The 19279-nt window shown below is 39.9% G+C and overlaps 1 protein-coding gene across 6 annotated transcripts; it reads right to left on the bottom strand.

Annotated features, from left to right (window-relative positions):
- Positions 1-1872: 1872 nt before the first annotated feature.
- LOC119018813 (troponin T, fast skeletal muscle isoforms-like) lies at positions 1873-18033 on the bottom strand. 6 transcript variants are annotated; one of them, XM_037096797.1, is made up of 16 exons: positions 17286-17380; positions 13504-13543; positions 13360-13373; positions 13011-13019; positions 11326-11466; positions 6947-6964; positions 6660-6680; positions 5999-6017; positions 5858-5903; positions 4242-4358; positions 4024-4101; positions 3572-3685; positions 3321-3430; positions 3087-3177; positions 2705-2745; positions 1873-2145 (listed from the first exon to the last, which is right to left on the bottom strand). In XM_037096797.1, the coding sequence occupies exons 2-16, from the start codon at positions 13521-13523 to the stop codon at positions 2109-2111; spliced, it is 876 nt and encodes a 291-aa protein (XP_036952692.1). In that variant the 5' UTR covers positions 13524-13543; positions 17286-17380; the 3' UTR covers positions 1873-2108. The 6 variants fall into 6 exon arrangements, with proteins under 6 accessions (XP_036952692.1, XP_036952694.1, XP_036952693.1 ...); XM_037096799.1 differs by lacking the exons at positions 13011-13019; positions 17286-17380 and adding an exon at positions 17948-18033; XM_037096798.1 differs by lacking the exon at positions 13011-13019 and having other exon boundaries at positions 17286-17379.
- Positions 18034-19279: the final 1246 nt, after the last annotated feature.

Consider the following 19279-nt stretch of genomic DNA (forward strand, 5'->3'; position numbering starts at 1 on the left):
GCTGTGTTATACAATGTTTTTGTGCTTCAGAGCTAAGATATTGCATTAATATGTAAGTTTTGATCACATTTTCATCAACCTTGACTAAAGTCACAGCTTGTTTCACTTGTTTCTGCGCTACGTAACGTCAGTGAGAGGGTAGGATCTCAGCATTCCAGGCTTCAATATACAAGTTTTCAGCACATGAGATTGTGTCATTATGAATTTTGTTTGTAGTTAGCACCTACCTTATGTCTGACACATTGTTACAGACCTGCAATTTTTATCCAAGATAGTGGATTTGCACTCAAAATATGTGGGGGGTGCCAAAATCACACAAGCACCCATTTCTACATAATGTTGCTTCAAGCAGTCTATGAACTGTTAAGTATGTCTTAAATGTGCAGTATATAAGAATTTTAGTTAAACATCTAACATCATCAACAGCATGTAACAGAAGAAATCTATGTATTGTGTTGGAGAGATATCTGAAGCTAGCATGCTAACCAGCTAGCCGCAGTCCTGAAAGCCTCTTTCCCCCTCGAGGCTCCTGTTGTAGCAGTGTAAACACCAACACTCACCTGGGAGGCGGGCTAGCTGGCTAGCTAACTGAGCTGATAAACTAACAGCAGCTACAGTCATGGGTGTATAAAACGTTAGCATTACTTAGTAGTTATCTTGGTGATATGCTGCACATTTTTTGTCCGGAGTATGAATTCATGATGGCCAATTCTCACATGTTGCAACTTTGTAAGTGCTGAAAAATGTTTTAAGATCTTACTCATTCGATGAAGACATACAGTATATAGTCTTATTAACGCATGCTAATGTTAATAAGCATCTTATAATGACTTCTAATGTACTGTTTACCTATTGATTACCACTTATCACCTGAAGCTTTACTTAACATTTGTTTTATGATAATGCGGACGCTTCACTGCAAAGCTTTTGACTAAAAAAAGAATAAACAAACAAAGTTCAGCTATGTGCAAGAAAAATACTTATGCCATTAAATTTGGGAGAATAAATACAAACTCATAATTTTTACATTTACAATATTAATGAGGTAATAATACAAACCCCAAAATAAGGTCCCTAGAACACTGTTTGAAGCTAGAAAGGCGGCAGGGTCCGCCAAATATAAACAGCCGTAAAACAGTATCACATTGTGTTGGCCTTTAAGTCCAGTTTGTTTATTCAGTCATGAAAACAAAGATAGTTTGTTCACGTAGTTTGTTTAGACATAGAAAAATCCTTCTGTGAAGATCTTTTCTACTGAATAAAATTTCTTCCCAAAAATCATATAGTGAACCTTTAACAGAGGTTCATCCCCTAAAATGGTTGTTTGCATCTTCTATCAAGGATCTTCCAATATTAACCCTGACGGCACTTTGTAAGATGAGTAATTTCAAATGATGTCTACACCTCGGACGAAAAAGTAACACATTAAGCTTCAAATCTTCAATTAATATCCAGACTGTTTGAGCTCTGTTGTTTTCCCACTCATTAATACTACATTACCAATACATTTCGAACGGGACAAATGTGCTCAACAGTAACATATCTATTTAAAAGTCATATAAAATAATGTTTTTATGGCCAAATGTACTATTTCACAATAGGCTATATGTGTATGTCTATTTTATATATAAACACCGTGATAAACTGCTGATCCTTACTTGTCTGGGAGGTGAGGTTTTTTCATACGTTTTTCCTTCAGATGTATTTTCGAGCTTTAATCAAAAAAACAAAAAAACAAATATATATATATATATATATATATATATATATATATATATATATATATATATATATATATATATATATATATATAATTAGGTCAATAGATTGATCAAACCGGCACACTGATAGATGACAAAGAGCACACTGGAGGATACTTCTGGCATTTTATTCTTTGTATCTCTTTTTTACACAAACACACGGAGATAAAATTTCTTTATTGGAGCTAAATTCATCCAGATAAACCATGTCAGTCAAGCAGACACAGGCGGTAAGACTGTTGCCAGTAGTTGCCTTTGTTTGAGTTGAGGGAGTCTACGGGCTCTGAGCCGCTCTTGTAGCCGATGGGAGGCGCCTCCTGTCCGGGCTGACCATCGCTGAGGAGCCGCTCACTTCCTGCGGCGCGAGGCGGCTCCCTTCTTGCTACTGCAAAGGGCAAAAAGAGCAAAAAACAGAGTCACATCTGTACGGTGAAGCTTCATGATGGATTTAAATTCATCAGTGGAGACAGATACAGCATATCTACTGCAGATATAGTGTGGAGACTACAACAGGGGGAGACAAACTTCTGGACAAGTTCAGGTTGAATACAGGTTTTCCTATAACGATACTGCACCCTCTAGTGTTCACTCAAAACCATGGAGCTATACTGTGCAGGTACTTTTTTTAAAGGGGGCAAACTCAGAAATTACATTTTTGTATCCATAATTGAATAAACAAGCTGTGTTCAGGGGAAAATAAGTGAACCAGGATGAAATGATGTTGTCATGGTCAGTTTGTTACATTCATAAATATAATAAAATATATATATAATATATATATTATAAGATAATAATAATAAAAGTAAGTTGGATTGTTTTGTCACTTGTCCAGTATGGACATACAGAGCAGGTGCTCACAGACAGACATTATCCAGTATGAGACTGTGAAGCACAATTTTTTGACACTCTTACATCTTTGTCTATGTTGTTGGGGTGCGACTTACTGTTTCTGCAGCTCATCGATGCGGTTTCTGAGAGAGATCACCTGAAAAACAAAGAGCCGTGTTTGAAGCAGATACAGCATGGACACAACTTCTTCGTTATCAAAATACCCGTCAGTGAACCCCATCTCCAGTATTCAGGTTGAAAGCTCAACCTCATCAATAATGAAAAAATACACGTCATACGAAAAAGAAAGCACACATTCAGGTTAAGGAGATTCCTGTGAATTAGAACTCTACCATTATTTGTTGTGTGTCAATAATGAGAATTTAAGAACAGGTGGTATTTGAGTATCTGGACATACTTGATACTAATCGTCAGATTAAAAAAGACAAACCGGTGGATGTTGCAGCAGTCACAGACACACAACCTTTCCTCACAGACCTCATATCTCTGTCTCTTGAGCTTCTCGTTGTGGTCGTATTTGATTGCCTCCAGGCTGTTCAGCCACTCCAGGAGCTCCTTCGCCTTTTCCCTGAAAACACAAAATAGGTACCAAACCTTCAGTGAACAATCAATAACATCACCTTCTTTTATCACATCAGTGACTTATGGGTGATGACTTATACTGGATGCTCTCTGTGGTGCCGTGGCTGTATGATCTGGACCGTGTCTCACCTCAGCTTGTCCTCGCTCAGATTGTCGATGTTCAGGGGCTTGCATCTGTCCGCCATGATCATCTTCTTCTTTTCTCTCTCTGTCTGCCTCTTGCCTCTCTTCCGTTCAGCCTGGAAAAGTGCGACTAGTTAACACTCTTCATAAACACTGCAGGCTGTTACCTTGTTTTATTTGAGGTTGAAGCAATGATAGAAGAAAAACAATTAATTATTTTATTGAACAATTAATAAAAAAGTGAAAAAAGGTCCTACCCTCTGCAGGATGCCACTGTATCCTGATCCCATGTTGCTCAGTGCTATCTTCTTCTTGGCCTCATCCTCAGCCTTCCTGTGGGCGTCAGCGTCCTCCCTCTTCTGCCTCTCAGCCTGAAAAACACATTTTAAAACATATATCGTCAATAAGTAATCAGTCCTGCGTGGTCTCCCTTTTTGTTTTTCGAGTCCACAGAAGGTTAAATAGTAGGTCAGAAATGTAGTCAGGGTGTGGCTTCACTGCCAGGTGTTTGGAGATGTGCAGCAGACTTGAAACTGAAGAATCACACTTTAAATCCATCAGTATCTTCTCCATAGCAGAAGTTTCTAATGTACATCACTGCTGACGGTCATTTGTAAAAATTAATCTGATCTGACTGATTCGAGATGGGTCACTTTTGTTGAATGAATCAAAAGAATGAAGTCAGGGTGACAGTTCACAGGCTGCATACCTCCCGCCTGGCCTGCCGCTCTTTATCCTTTTCAGCGCGAATCCTCTGCTGCTCGGCTCGCTCAGCGCGACGCTTCTCCTGGAAGATCAAAACACAAAGCGTCAGTGGTTTTTTTTTTTTTTTTTTTTTTTTTACCATGTGCAGACAGGAAGCTGATGCATTAGTTACGTGATTTGTTTCAACATATCTGGGACTGGGTGCTTTCGATGAAGTCTTACAATTCTTTCTTTGAGAGCGATGAGCTCCTCCTCCTCCTTCTTCCTGCACTCAAAGTGAGCGTCGATCAGCGACTGCAGCTCATAAAGGTCTTTGTTTTGACGTTTCTTCTGGATGTCCTGTTAGAGGTCGTGAGGAGACAGATTTCACTGACTTACAGGATCAATGTTGTTGCTTCTCAACCCACATGTATTAACACACAACTCTCGTGGCAGATATAAACCAAAGCACCAGGAAGGGAAGCACAGAGCTTGGAGCCTCTTGCAAAAAAAAAAAAAGAAGTCTTTACTGAGAAATACCTTGTCTTTAAACAGCGCTTTACAATCTGCCATGACCACCACGAGCAAACCGTGGTTCTGTGTCCTGCTCAAGCACTTACTGACAGGAGGCGCGAGGATTAAGAATCCCGAACCTCGTGATCACTGGCTGACCTGCTCAACCTCCCGACAGTCGAGAAACGTGGGAACGCTGTATAGGTGGGAAGCCACGAGAACGTGACTGAAGGGAGTGCAACCACAGGTGTGGGCCACGAAGAAGTAAAAAGATCCATGCCTCTTTGAGAAACATAACAGCGTGACATAAAGATCGTCTCACACATCGGTAAAGAATTTGATCTCTTCACTTTTCTTGCTAACGTTGCAGGAGTGGCTGACAAATTAATGATGCTGTCATGACATGACTGTGGGAGTCGTGAGGGATGCATTCTGACTGCATGACAGGACCGCACCACACTTTGACTGGAACTGATCTCAGACTTCTTTGCCTTGATTGGAAGAAGCGTGTGTAAAAATGTAAGGTAAACGGCTTCTGGATCTTCTCACCTGACAATGTGAATGCTTTTGTATGCAAGTCCTGCAAACGCAGGGGAACTACGTGTGGGAACTGAGACAAGGCCTGCACATCTGTATCGTTTCAAGCTGGGTGTCGTGACAAATATGACAAATATCTGACAAATATCTGACAAATATCTGACAAATATCTGTAAAATACTCAAATGTTTCTCAGTTTTCAGTGTTCTCTACCAAATGTTCCTGTTTTCATCACTCTTGTTTGTTTTTAGATTGTACTTATTTTCGTTTTCATATATGCGTTTATCGCGATCCCAATATGAAACCATAAACAATGCACCACAGATCTGAATTCAACACTGATCCGTCTGTATGTGTGTCAATCATTCAACCTTGTTTAAAGAATCTGTGTCGATGAAGGCCGACTGTTGTGTCGCCTCACGTCGCCTGTGTCTCAGCCAAACAGTTGCACCTGAACACACGGCAAAGGATACAGCTGACAGGCAACTAGCTTGTTCCTGTGCAAGAGGAAATAACTCTCCAAACCACCAGCTGGCTGTCATGCCGCTGATAGAGTGATAAAGAGCTCCAGGAAGCTAACCACCCTTTGAAAATTACCCAGTGACAAAATGGTTACGTTCATGGTGTTAAAAGCCGGCCTTGGTAGATGTGCTAAGCACCTGTGCTGATGAAAACACAGAAGACGCACCTGAACTCATACATGTACACGAGCATGTGGTGTTCTCCTAAAGGCCCCCTAAAATATGATCACCCTAATTTACTCAGCTTTCCCTGGATAAATATCAGCCAACGCAAACAGGTTGACTCACGTCAAAGTCCACTTTCTCGCCATCGGGGATCTTGGGAGCACTGGGTCTGTTGGAGGAAATAACATTCAAATTACGACAGGGAGTAACTTTAAGGTGCCAGCAGTGTGAAAACTTGATGGATAACATAATCAGTGTACTCACTTGAACTTTGGCTTCTCTTCTGTTTTTTTTTTTTTTCATGGAGAGAAGAGAAGGATCAGACTGTTAGAAACATCAATGTGGCGATGGAAAAAGACTAACAGATAGCTGGTTAATCGGGGGGGAGACCCATGTGGAAAGGATGAGTTCACATCTGAGGGCTGCAGGTTGTTTCAGAGTCATTTGAGTGAGTGTCAATGTAGCAACACTTGTCACGATCAGTGGTCCGGTGCCTGTGTGTTAGCCTCTGTTTTCAGTGCTGTCAGTACACAGTGTTACCTTACTGCTCTAATTTACGGTGTTAATTTGTTGTGCATTAGTGTGTAAATCAAACCAGTGTGATCAGGGGCATCTGACTAATCAGGATCAGTACACTGTGTTCCATAAATCACCACATTAACTATTTAATAGTTTAATTGTCTGAACATACTTCATGGCACACGTTCACAACAAGGGGACTTTGACAGTTAATTGATGTGCATGGTAAAAAAAAAAAAACACAAGTGGGATTTTTAAATTTTTTTTTTTACAAAAAAAATGAGTAACCAAGTTTGTGATTAGCTTTTTACTGTTTTATGGGACCCTCACACTGAATAAAAAGACAGACAACACGGGAGGAAAACGCAGGCAAAGCATCAGCGACTCAGCAGGAAATACAAACTACCATCTTGATCTCCCTCGTCCACTGGCCGGACACATTCATGCAAAGAAGAGAAGAAGCAGAGATGAGCAGTGGGGCCCTTAACCATGACTCAGCATTTCCTAATCCTTCGCCCTGTTCCTCCACGAAGAGACCAAAGTAAACGGGTGAATTCTGCCTTTCCCTCAAGGAAGATCAGTGAAACAAATCAGTGCACAAGGCTTGAGTTATTCATGTGTGAAAGAGTGCCGGGGAGGCAAGGAAACAGACATAAGGTCCAACGAAAAGAAACAGAGAAGAAATCAACATACCTTCCTCTTCATAGGCCTCTGCATGCAGCAAGCGTCCAAAGCAAGAGCAGAACAGAGATCATTAGTGGTCGGACTGGGCAGCCTGGTCATGTCCTCTTTATGCTGCTCAGCTTATAAAGCACATTTACAAAATTGGAGGTGTTGGTGTTTTTGATGTTGCAGCAGCGGCCGCTACAGAAGTCCCATCATGCCATGCATTAACTCTGAAGGCTTTCCAGACAATCCTGAGGTCTTATTTGGACAGGACACTGTATTTTGCTATTTTGCTATTAATAATAGAAAATAATATGCAAATGATAGTCTGGTAATTTTCCTATGTTGTTTGGACCATTCGGAGGGAATGAATATAACAAGGATTTCACACCAAATATGGTTGTGGGCAGAAAAAGTGTTTTCTATCTTTCATAGGACAACAGTCGTTTACAGTGTTACGGCAGGTTTTTGGCCCAAATATTATCTTTAGTTGTTACTAAGCAACACTGCCATCGACAGAAAATGGCAGCATTGATTACATATATATATATATATATATATGATTACATAGTTAAAACACTCAACAGGACCTGCGGTTGACCTGTGTTTTTCTGACAAGTCCCACTTTGTGATGGACATACCGTCACATTGTTATACTTCTGGGAATCTGTGCCTCTTTTACTGGCATTAAATTCTGGTTTATTTTTCCTGACAATAACCACACACAACCAGACCTCAAACTAAGTATTGGAAGATTAATGCTCGTTTGAGCTTTATTATGAACTGTCATGTGACTCTGTTTTAAATGAATTTACAAATGACCTATTTTGTTTTTCACTGGTTGCTAAAATGCCAAAAAAACATGTGGTGAAAAAAAGATAGCTAGCCTGTATAACTTGGCGAGTCAGAGGTTGGATTTTGTTTGTTTTGGGCTCTTTCGTAATGAAAGAATACAACTTGCAATGGAAACATACTAGAATGACTATTTTATTTTCATTTAGGTGTAATAAATTTTCCCTACTAGTAGTGAGCAATTTCTTAGTCAGCTGTTCATGAAACAGAGCTGAACAGGATTAATGTAAAATGATACAAGCAAGTTCAGCAAGCACAGAGTAAAGCCTGGGACTTCTGCAGTGACTCACTCTGTGTGAAACAGATTGCTCGGATCATAAAAGCATTTAAACAAACTTGGATAGTGAGGGATCGGATGAAAAATGTGCATCACAACACCCCAATGTAAATGCTTCCGAGCAGTGTGCCAGTTTCACTCCTTGTCTACACACAGAAAGAAAGAAGCTAAACATGGACTGAAGGGAGGCAAAGAAACAGCTTTACATGACCGAAATTACCCATCATCCTCTCCGCTGCAGCCTTCAAGACTGTAACCTGAGTCAGCCAAACGTGATCATCATTTACCGCGAAATGAGATGTAAACACGGTGACGGATGAGACAGGGTAGTTGAGTAATGTAAAGACATTTGATGTTCTTCTCCTCCCTTTCAACACTTAAAAGCACAGCTCATAATCAACACACACGTCTGACACCGAGCAGTAGTGTTGGAAACAGGACAAAATGTGTTGACTGTGTGACGGCTAACACTGATGGTGATGTGATGTGATAACCGTGGACATTTTTTAAAGCAAAGCCCAAGTGTTTGCTGCAGTGCACTGCGTTTAAAAAACAGGGGTTCATGGAGGTTCTTCGAGGAGCCCGAAGAGACCAGAAGGCACTTTAGTGTTCTTCATCAGAACAAGACTAAAATGCAACACACAGGCCTTGACGTGACATACCGATCAGGGAGCGAACGTGATAAAACGAGAGTAGACACAGTGACGCTGGGGGTATGGCAGTGTCCCGACGTTGATGCTGCAGGTGTGTGTGCTTACATAGATAAAACAATGGGTTCAAGTGTTTATTACACACTGCTGGTGTGTGTTGCACCTAGTGGCTGTGACATTCACGACACTGGAATGAATTAACTATTTCATGCTGGCTTCTTTCAGCAGTAAGGCTGTAATTTTAAATTTGTTTTGAGGGTGGCATAAAAGAGGGTTGAAGTTGTTGAAATTAAAGTTTGCACAGAAAATAGCTCAGAGTAGTGCCAACTAGCTAAAGAGAAATCGTGTACAGTTACAATTTTGACATAATGGTTGGAAAAGCTCAAAGTCAATTTTAAAAAGCAATTCAACAAAATTTTGATGGTGGCTTCTTGGTCCATGTTCACCCAAAATATCAGGATTTTTGATCCTGTGGGTTGTCATTTTAAGGGTGGAAAAGTGATGATTATAAAAAAATCCATGAGTTCCCAGGTCATGATGTCAGATATGCTACACTCCTCTTTGGTACAGCCAAATGCAAACCTCAGCAATCTGTGTAACTGATAGTCCTTTCACACAACAGTGACCTGGAGTAAACCCATGTGAAGTTGGTCCGCAGCTTAGCTAATGATCTTTAAAAAAAACAAAAAAAAAACATGCATAACTTCTTTGCTTTGGTATAACAGGGTGAGCGTGGGTCTCTCATAACTAAATGATTTCCGTGATATCCCTCACTCAAGTAAAAATACCATCGTATCAACATGTTCTCACTCCTACCTTATCAAATATGGTAGGTTTGGTCAGTGGTTCCAAGCTTCAAACTATGACACACTACTTTCCCCTCTGGCGTCGGCTTTGCACACAGTCTAGTTGGCAATATTGAATATGTAATGTCCAGTGAGACTTTTAAAATAAAGCCTGCTGACAAAAATGTACCATATTATGAGATCCATGTGGTTAACTTTGTCAAACAGTTACAGTGTGGTTAGGTTTAGGCACCAAAACTACTAAGTTGTGTTTAAGACAATCTTATCTTATTATGGGTTGAAATAAGTAAAAGTTCAGTTACCTCACTTCAGTTACTTCACAGTTCAACTTTGAATTTCGGTCACACACAAGACTCACACTAAGACCTCCTGGGTGGAAGTCCTGCATTTGACCCACCTTACGACCCAAAGCACATCCTCCTGTGCAATTTTGTCAGTCTGTTACTCTCTATAATCTGGAAGTGATTCTGGAGGTATATATATAGTCGCAGTTTGAAGCACTGGGCCACAGAACAAGCCGCCATATTTGATACACTGGGAGAAAAACGTGCTGATCGTATCATAAAAACACATCAAATAGATGTAGTAACATTTCTCTCTACGATGTAGTGGAGTAGAAGTATAAAGTAGCGTACAATGGAAATACTCAAGCAAAGTCCAAGTTAAAATCTCACTTGGATACAGTACTTGAGTAAATGTACTTAGTTACATTCCACCACTGGGGTTAATGTAACTCTGAACCATTATGTTGGCTTAAATAGCTACACTGTATGTTTATGTTCACACAGTCAAAATACTCCAAAATACTGTACGGAGGAGATGTGCAGCTGGTATCTAACATGCTGCTGCCTAATACAGCTAGATTACATGTGGCCTAAGTATTTGCTTATTGAAATACTAAATACCATCCGTTCCTGCTGTTCCCGGATGCATCCTGACACTTCACAAATTCTTAAATCACTTCTGCGTGCAGTTATGAAGAGGAGGTAACTCTGGTGGAAAGGGCTGACGGGAAGCTGAAGAGGAACTAGAGTAGTGGACTGGATAAATATCAAACCTAACAAGACAATCGACCCTGTAGTCTTCAAATGTTCTGTCTGCAAATCTGCCAGTAGAGTGTGATGTAGCAGCGCTAATGTCTACTGCAGAGACTCCACAGCTTTCTCCAACAGGAAACAGATAATTGTTACACTGGGAAAACATCTCCAACATACCGGCAGATTTCTGTCACTGCGTAAAGGAAAACTTTCAACACCTGTTTGAGCATGATTTGAGTTTCTGCTCATTCTTAGCTTTCCTGATTTTTTTTTAGATTATTTGGATTCTCTATCTGCTCTGAAAATGACTCTGATTCATAATTATAATGGAATTCCTTCCAAAAAAAGAGACGCAGTGGACTCTTTATTGTAACAAGAGTGAATGTTTCATTCACAGGCAAGATAACCTGTATGTAGTATGACTGTCAATATCAAATGTAAAATGATACTGATTTAACTGTGGTTTGAAAACATTATCCAGGAAAGACGAAACTAATGTTTAATGATATCAACTTTGATAACAAGTTTCACTTTTGACTGTAAAAATGGTGATTTAATAGAAAGAATTCAAATATATTCAAAGGAAAGGGAAATAAATAAATACAATTTTAAAGTTGGGCAAAAACTCAAACCATGCGTCACTGTCCTTTAAGAGCAATTTGACTTGTCAGGCAGGATATGTTACGCAGCGTGTTGATGTTGAATGGACAGTCTATCTATCCTACGGAGCAGAGTGCTGAATGTCCTGCAGGAGAAAGGTGAAAGGACCGCCCATGCCACATACCTTCCTCAACCTGCTGCACCACCTCCTCTGGCTCTGGCTCTGGCTCTGGCTCTGGTTCTGGTTCAGGCTCTACCTCTGGCTCTGCTTCTACCTGGGCCTCCGCCTCAGGGGCTACTTCTACTTCTACTACCTCCTCCTGGGCTACGGGCACGCAGCATGCACCAAACCGCCGGGAAGAGGGAGGGTGTCGGAGAAGGCCGTTAATGAAGACCACAGACATGACAGAGCCATTAGAAACCAAAAGTGAGAGATTACTTTAGTAACACAGAGGATGGAGAGATGAGCGAGGGACAGAGCTGCTGGAGAGAGAGAGAAACACATGATGATGAGAGAAGGTCAGTCAACCTTTCACACAGAAGCCATATTGAACTGTTGAGGTGGAAAGCTACCCAAAGAGGAACCAGCTTGTCTTGATTTTATGCAGATAAACAGACAAAACATTGAGCTTGAAACTCATTAAAATATAGGTCCAAATGAATTTGGGGTACAGGAGCCTAATGCCATCATAAAGGCTTTTTTAAAAAAAATATATATATTCCTCCTTATCTTAATATCCCTGATATGTTAATACTGTGAGGTAACAGCACTTATGAAGAACATTTTCAAAAATAAAACTTGGTTTAAATAAATATTCACAGAAAAAAACTAAAACTACTGTAATATATATATATATATATATATATATATATATATATATATATATATATATATATATATATATATATATATATATATATATATATATATATAAAATATAATGAATATATACATATATACAAGTTTCACTTTTAATGTGTGGAAAGACCAATGAAAGAAACCTAAAATAAAGGAATTGCAAGCTAATGGAAAAGCGTCTAGACTGTTAGCTAGCAGAGTGTAAGCTAGTTAGCTAGCTTGTAGTGAAATACCTAACCAACATCTTGCTACAGCCTGCTATAACTTTTTGCTAAATATATTGTGACGTAACTTTAAAAAAAAAAAAAAGCTGCCAGTTTGGACTTCAGTCCATTTTGATTTTTGGATGAGTGGCCTAGTGACAACCCAGTGTTTTGTAAGTTAAGTTTCATGACAAGCTGTCCAGTTAGGCTAGTTTACATCATCACTGTTGAGAATATGGCCGTTGTGTGAATGAGGTCAATGACAGTTGCATTGATGTGACATTTACAGATGACAGTAACATGTCACATGCCAAGAAAATCAATGTAGAGAGCTGAGCAGCTCGATCACATTTTTTTCTTGACCGTGCGACTGAAAAAAAAAAAAGTCACCCTTAACTTGGAAGTGTTTGACTGACAGCTGGGTGTTAGCCTAGTCTGCTTTCTCCCTAGTAAATAGGCCCTCACTTAAAAAAACAAAAATAAACAAATGAAAAATACAAACAACTTTGTCTCTGTATAAAAGGCTTATATGATTTTGCGAAAAAATCTACAAAGCTAATGAAACTGAGTAAATAAAGCAACAAGGGAGATCCATCCACCAGAGAGTCGGATTTGCTTTATATGACCAAGTTCCTTGATGCATTAAGGAAGTCCTCCTAAAACCCAAAATGAATCTGCGCTGATGTTAGTATATCCTGTATAGTGAACAGGTCTCGGTGTCAAACACTTCAACTTAAGCGTGAAATCAGGCAGCTGACAAATTAGTGCAGTAGAGAAATGTCTTTAAATCGATTCAGTCGTCTTTACCTTCCTCATCTTCAGTTTGGGAAAAAACAAGGCATGAAGTGGGACAACAGAAACAAATATAACATGGTGTTAAATCAAGCTACTGTATTTGAAAAATAAATACATCATATGCTATATTTAGATTGATGTTACAAATGTATACAACATATATGGTTAAAAAAAACATTTGTTCATTTCATACACTTTGAAAATTGTTTTATACTAAAAGGAGAAAACAAAAAATCTGTCACAAAATCACCACTTAGGGGTGACACAAGACGAAGAAAATGTATTTTGTGAGTTCACCTCATCTACTCTGGTTGTTACACTGTAAATATGAAATACAGCAAGGCGAGTCATTGTCACTTACCCTCAAGCTGATCCCTGAAACACGAAGAAAAGACATTCAGAAATCAATCAAACATGAAATTCCAACTGGCTTCACCGCATCAGTTGGTTTCATTAAAGTTAAGAGCGATGAAACCACAGCATTGACAGTGTGGGATTCACTTACACTTCCTCAGTGTCAGACATGGTGACAGCAGGCTTCACACCTGTGGGAACAGACAGAGAGCGCGATGAGTTGACAGGGCTGAAACCGCAGCAGAGACATTGTGGGTATGAAGAGGTTAGAGTCTGATCCCCACAGAGACATCTGTCTGTCCTGCTGCAGAAATAAACACAAATCTCCAGCTCAGTCATATGAAACTGTCAAACAGTGAACAACATATTTAACATTTAATAGTTAATACAATGGAGCTATTTACAGCACAAGTCGTACCTCTACTTTTACATTGAAAATATGTCCTCTGCACTTTTACTTGAGTTAGATTTTGAATGCCAGTATTGTTTGTAATGCAGTTACAGCATATTAAATCTGTCCTCAAGGAGTTTATCACGCGGTCCAAACACCTCGTCCAGAACGGTTTACTCAGCTGTTTGTGAGGTGTTATCTTCTTTGCAGGTTTATTACAAGACCCGAGGATCCAATCAAGGTCCCCACATCATTAACACTCACGTCATTGGCTCTATTTTTAGCGTAATTAATATCTAATGACTGTTGGAGGAAACATCTATTGTCGCCTGCAGACTACATAATCCCTTAAAGGGCCAGCATCATTAAAGGTCAGGTTTATATTCCTATCTCACTGAAAGATTACTTTTCAACGACAGCTTCTCACCATCATAAGATGTCACATAAGATATGTAATACAACGTACAGTGTAAATAGGTAACACAATAAAGGAGCAGTAAATCGTGATTTTGGACACTTACAGTATGAATCATATTTTATGTGTCAGTCAGCCACCGAACCGTATGCTCTGTATTTTTCTGATGTGGCCGTGTTGGTTGTTCCTAGAACATTATAATGAATGTTGTTCCAGGACCATCTTTGCAACTGGCCAGTCACATTGTTCTGATGTCATATCTTTGCCACTCCTGTTGGTGTTGTTAATCAAACATTATAATTTAAGTTGTTTCAAGGTTTGACATGTCCACACTGGGTAGTGTAGGACTCTCATTCACTGGTCAGAAACACATTGTTATAGCTCATTTTTGTTCACTTGTAATTTTTCTGTCTCTATTTGGTTCGGTATGCTCATCAAAATACTTTTTTAGGTCACAAAGCTATGACATTAATAATTATGTTCCAAGAACAACACCAACACAGCGGTCGGATTTTGTGTAAAGTCTGTATATGAAACTCAACCGTTTTAATTTGGAATTTAATTGCAAAAAGTACTTTTTAAATTCCACTGTTGGATTTTTTAAGGGAACTTTAAAAAAAAAAAAAATCTGACATATAAATAAAAGGGTTTACAGCAGACCTATTCAACTGGTGGCCTGTGGGCTGAATTTGCCTCAGTTTACATCCACATTTTACCTGCTCATTTGTTAGTCAGCTAATTAGCCCATTATCTTCTGCATAAAAATGCCCTTTCTAGCTTAAAAAGTTTTAACCCAGGCTGTTTAATCAAAGAGAATTTATAAGAATCAAACTGACAAACTTCTTGGTTGACATTTCATAATGATTTTTTTTTTCTTGTACTTTGGTAAATAAATTTAAATTGTGATAACTAATAAAATGATTTTGGATGATAGCCTTAGAGAGTTTTTTTAAGAGGCATTTTTTCCAAATTAAATTCCATTTACCTCCATTGTACCATAGGAAGGTGAAAAAAAAAGTGTGTACTTTTTATAACGAGTGCTAAACTTAATGCATACAGTACAGAGCAAATGTATTTCACTGTTGTTGCAGACAGCCCTTCAAACCTAATAAATGCTCTCTTGGATTCAACACCAGCTTTCACAGTTCATAAAAACTGGCCCTCTGATCCTCTATATAGGGAACACCCCTCTAACCAGCCCAAAATGTTCCTATAGGCACTCTGAAGCTCAGCTAATGTTGCGACATCAGTTCAGTCCAAAGGAAAAGCTCTACTGGAGCAAATGTTAGAGGATTTCTGCTCTCTGTATCTTCTATATCATATTTGATATGTGTGTATATATATGTATATATATATATATACATGTATATTTAGTGTCTTTGGATGACTCCTTCACACTTAGCAGTGGGCACAGCTGCAGAGGACTTGAGGGATTAGTTCTGTATCATATTTCTACCCATCAGCTGAGGAACGGTGTCCAAATAGCTGCTTTAATCCCTCGGCTCGGTCCGGCGGGAGGATCCTCTGCACTCAAACAGCCAATCACCATGCTCCTCCAACAAACGAGCTCTTTGATCGACTTACAGCTGACAGCGGCCTCACCTCTGTGTGTCCAGCATTCGATCAGTACATACCGACACTTCGGCACTCTGTATATTTAGTGGGTGGCCACTTCATTTCTTAAGTATGAGAGCACTGGATGCTGAGAAGTGTTCCTGAGTCTTATCTGAAACTAAAACTCGCCGCTGAAACCGTAAGACCGATGAAACAGGTGAGACCGCGGAGGAAAATCATATCCTGAGCCAATCGAGAGCAGATTTAGACTGAAATATGAGACGAATGCACAGAAGTATCACAGCAGTCTCACAAAGAGGGAAGAGAGGAGCTGGTAGATGGACAATGAATGGGTTTGTTGTCTCTGACAGTAAACGTATCATCACTATCTCAGCACCTCGTGTCTGCCCATGTCTCGGTTTAAAGTTCAACAGAAAGAGGTTACAGGAGGAGAATCATTACATCTCTGTCATTTACATGCGTACAATGAACGTTTTAGACAGAGATAAAAAAAAGATTGACCATAATGCTGTGAGTGTGTGTGAACATGCGTGTCTCATGTGTTGACATTCACTCGTGCTCATGGGGACCAGCACCACACTGTGAAATGATATGTGAAAAAACAAAAATGTTGCTAATACACCAAAAGTAAACCAGAAAATGAATCAAACGGAAAATCTTGGTTTGAGGCTTTGGCATTCAAAGAATGATTGTTTCTTCGAGCCTTCGGGCTGAAGGTGAGAACTAGTTGCGATTACGTCTGTGAGCCTCTCTAAGGGACCTTCACTGTATCCCCAGGAATTTCGTTCATATTGAGTCAGCAGTTCAGCAGGTCAGAGTTTACATCCAATGCCAAACTTCAGTGCCAATGTGGCAAGTGTGCCATTTTATGACTACGAAGACCCACACAAAGCCTCTGCGTGCAGGTAAAACAGTCAGAAAGTAAATTAAAGACATAAAAACATAAAAATCGAATTAATCTATTTATTGCTGGAATTCACAACTTACTTAGTTGTCTTAAACCTCGACAACACAGAAAGAGGAGATATCTGATTTAATTTCATTGTCATTGTACTTAACTGTGTGTCTTTAATTATTTACGTTTCTCTCTGAAGCTCTTTGGTTTTACTTCATCATTTCAAATGCTGATCTATGTCCTTAAAAGATACAACACATATCAAATTTAAGCTTTAAGGATTCAGTGACATAAAGTGAGATTTTTACCATGTGTTAAGTCAATCTTGCCTCAGGAAACTGGACTCCCGCTCCAGAGCCAGACTGTGAACTGTCCCAAACATAAACTACACATGTTTGACATGCAGCAGAACATGTCTGCACATACTTCAGACGTCCCTCCTGAAGTTACTGACTGCAGTGTTGGAGGACAGATTTGTGTTCTCCCTCAGCCTGAGGCCCTTTCCTTCTCCTTCACATGCATTCAATAAAAACACATAAAATCTACAACCAGTCGATTCTGGCATAAAAGGAGACACAAAAGTGTTTAAAAAAAAAACAATGGTTGTTGATGGCTGAAGTGCGATACAGAGCCGCTGCCTGTCAGTGGTCGTCCTACCTCAGAGAAGAAGAGAAGCTCCTCCGACGATGAAGATGAAGATCTGTAAGTATCTCCAGGCTCCGCTCAGAGAATAAGTCCTTGTGTTATAGTGATACTTGAGCTCATCAGGCCCTTATTGGCTGTGGGATGAGAGCGAGGTGTGTGTGTGTGTGTGTGTGTGTGTGTACTATGTATGTTTATGTGTGGAAAAGGTGGGGAGGGAGGGGGGGGGGGTGGTGGGCAGCCATGACCCTGGAGAAGGAGATGGATGAAATACTGTGGATGGAAGAGGAGGGCTCAGGTTTTGGAAAGGAGCAGCTGAGAAGCTTCTGTTGCTAAATTTACAGTGATAGAAGGCTGAGAGGGGGGGTTACACATCAGCCTGGCATCCAGACAATGGAGCGAAAGTGTGTGTGAGCGCGCAAGCGTGTGTGTGTGTGTTTATGTGCCCACCAGCACACTTCATCAACCAGTCAGTCAATCAGTCAGACACTCAGTCAACGCAGAGCGACACAGTGACAGAACAGAAAGTCCACTGGAGCAGAAAGGGACAATAACATGTTTATCACTATTTTTAATTTTCAGAGTAACATCCGCTAGCTTGTAGACTGATTATTATTTGTGGTACCCAATCAATAAACAACAATTACAAATAAACAATTTAAAAAAAAAACTCTCACCTGTATTCAGAAATGTCAGAATATGTTGCTCTCTGTGGTGGCCAAACAGGCAGGGAAATAAAATTCAGTGCCTTCCTGGCTGTCCTGCATGCTAGAAAATTGGCTGGCCTATGTGTCTGTAAATGTTTAAACTGTTAATAGTTCCTTGTGTGTTTCCATAACAGTAATATCACAGAATTTAAACAATTTTAATCTTAAAATAGTTTTGAATGCAGCTGGTGCCCTTTTTTTGCCCCGGCCCCTCAGACAGTCTGAGTCCACCTCTGGTAGTCTGCTCTCTGTTTTAATGCCCACGCAGTAATCCAGCATGGTGGGCACAGCTGCAGGGAGGTTTAACATAACGTCACCAGAGGGCTTTGCTACCAGGCTGTGCAAGGTGTGAGGGGGTTATTACCAAATCTTTATTAGCCACCACATTCCATGACATATTTTCTAAGCCACTAGGTCCGAAAATAGCTAAGGTCTACAGTAGACATTGTCAAACAAAACCACAGCAGTTCATGCCAAAGGTGCTGAGCACCATGACGATGCAGATGTAGCATGTTGTTTTGGAGCCGAGAGCTTAACCACAGTTTAAGACCAAAAAACTATTCAAAAATGTTGTCAACCTATTGATATTCACCATGACATCAGATCAGATACAAACGACAATGTATGGTGTTGTTTAATTTGGAGGACTGGAGGTAGCAGGTCAATACCCAACCTATTAGGTTTACAGAACGGGGACCAAGACACACAGGAAAGCAAGTAACACACAGAAAAGTGAGCTTTAATTACAAAAGCTGAAAATCTAAATCCAAAGTGTAGCAATTAAAAGGCAGAAAACCCGCAAACCCCCGAGAAACAAAAGCAAAACAAAGTACAAACCAAAAAAGCAAAGTAAAAACAAAAATGCAAAGTGCCAATATAAACCAGGAATAACACAAAGAGTAAGGAACCAAAAGCCAGAAACACACAATGGGAGGATGGGATAGGGAGACACGGAAGTCAAGGACAAAGCAGATCAGATGAACTGACAAAGAGAGAGGGCAATAAAATTACTTAAATACACAAGGGGTTATTAACTGATCGTACACAGGTGACCACAGAATTTGGGTGGGAAAACAGACAAAAGGGGGAAGTGAAACAAGACACCTGAGGATAGAACTTCAAAATAAAACAGGAAATAACTGAACCACCAACTCAAACCATGAAACAACCAGTGGTGGAATGTAACGAACTATACTCACTAATATTGTACTCATGCAGGGTACGGCTATACATCAGAAGGTAGAGCGGCTTGTCTAGTAACCGGAAGGTTGGTGGTTCGAATCCCGGCTCCTTCCAGCTACA

The sequence above is a fragment of the Acanthopagrus latus genome, chromosome 4 (assembly GCF_904848185.1).
Source record: "Acanthopagrus latus isolate v.2019 chromosome 4, fAcaLat1.1, whole genome shotgun sequence".
Lineage (NCBI taxonomy): Eukaryota > Metazoa > Chordata > Actinopteri > Spariformes > Sparidae > Acanthopagrus > Acanthopagrus latus.

What these genes read in the sequence shown, in the direction of transcription:
- LOC119018813 (XM_037096797.1), bottom strand. Translation starts at nt 13,523, where the DNA reads ATGTCTGACACTGAGGAAGT. An exon ending in GCGAGAAAGTGGACTTTGAC is followed by an intron (nt 4,359 to 5,857) that starts GTGAGTCAACCT and finishes GACCTCTAACAG; the next exon opens with GACATCCAGAAGAAACGTCA. An exon ending in AGCGGCAGGCCAGGCGGGAG is followed by an intron (nt 3,686 to 4,023) that starts GTATGCAGCCTG and finishes TGTGTTTTTCAG; the next exon opens with GCTGAGAGGCAGAAGAGGGA.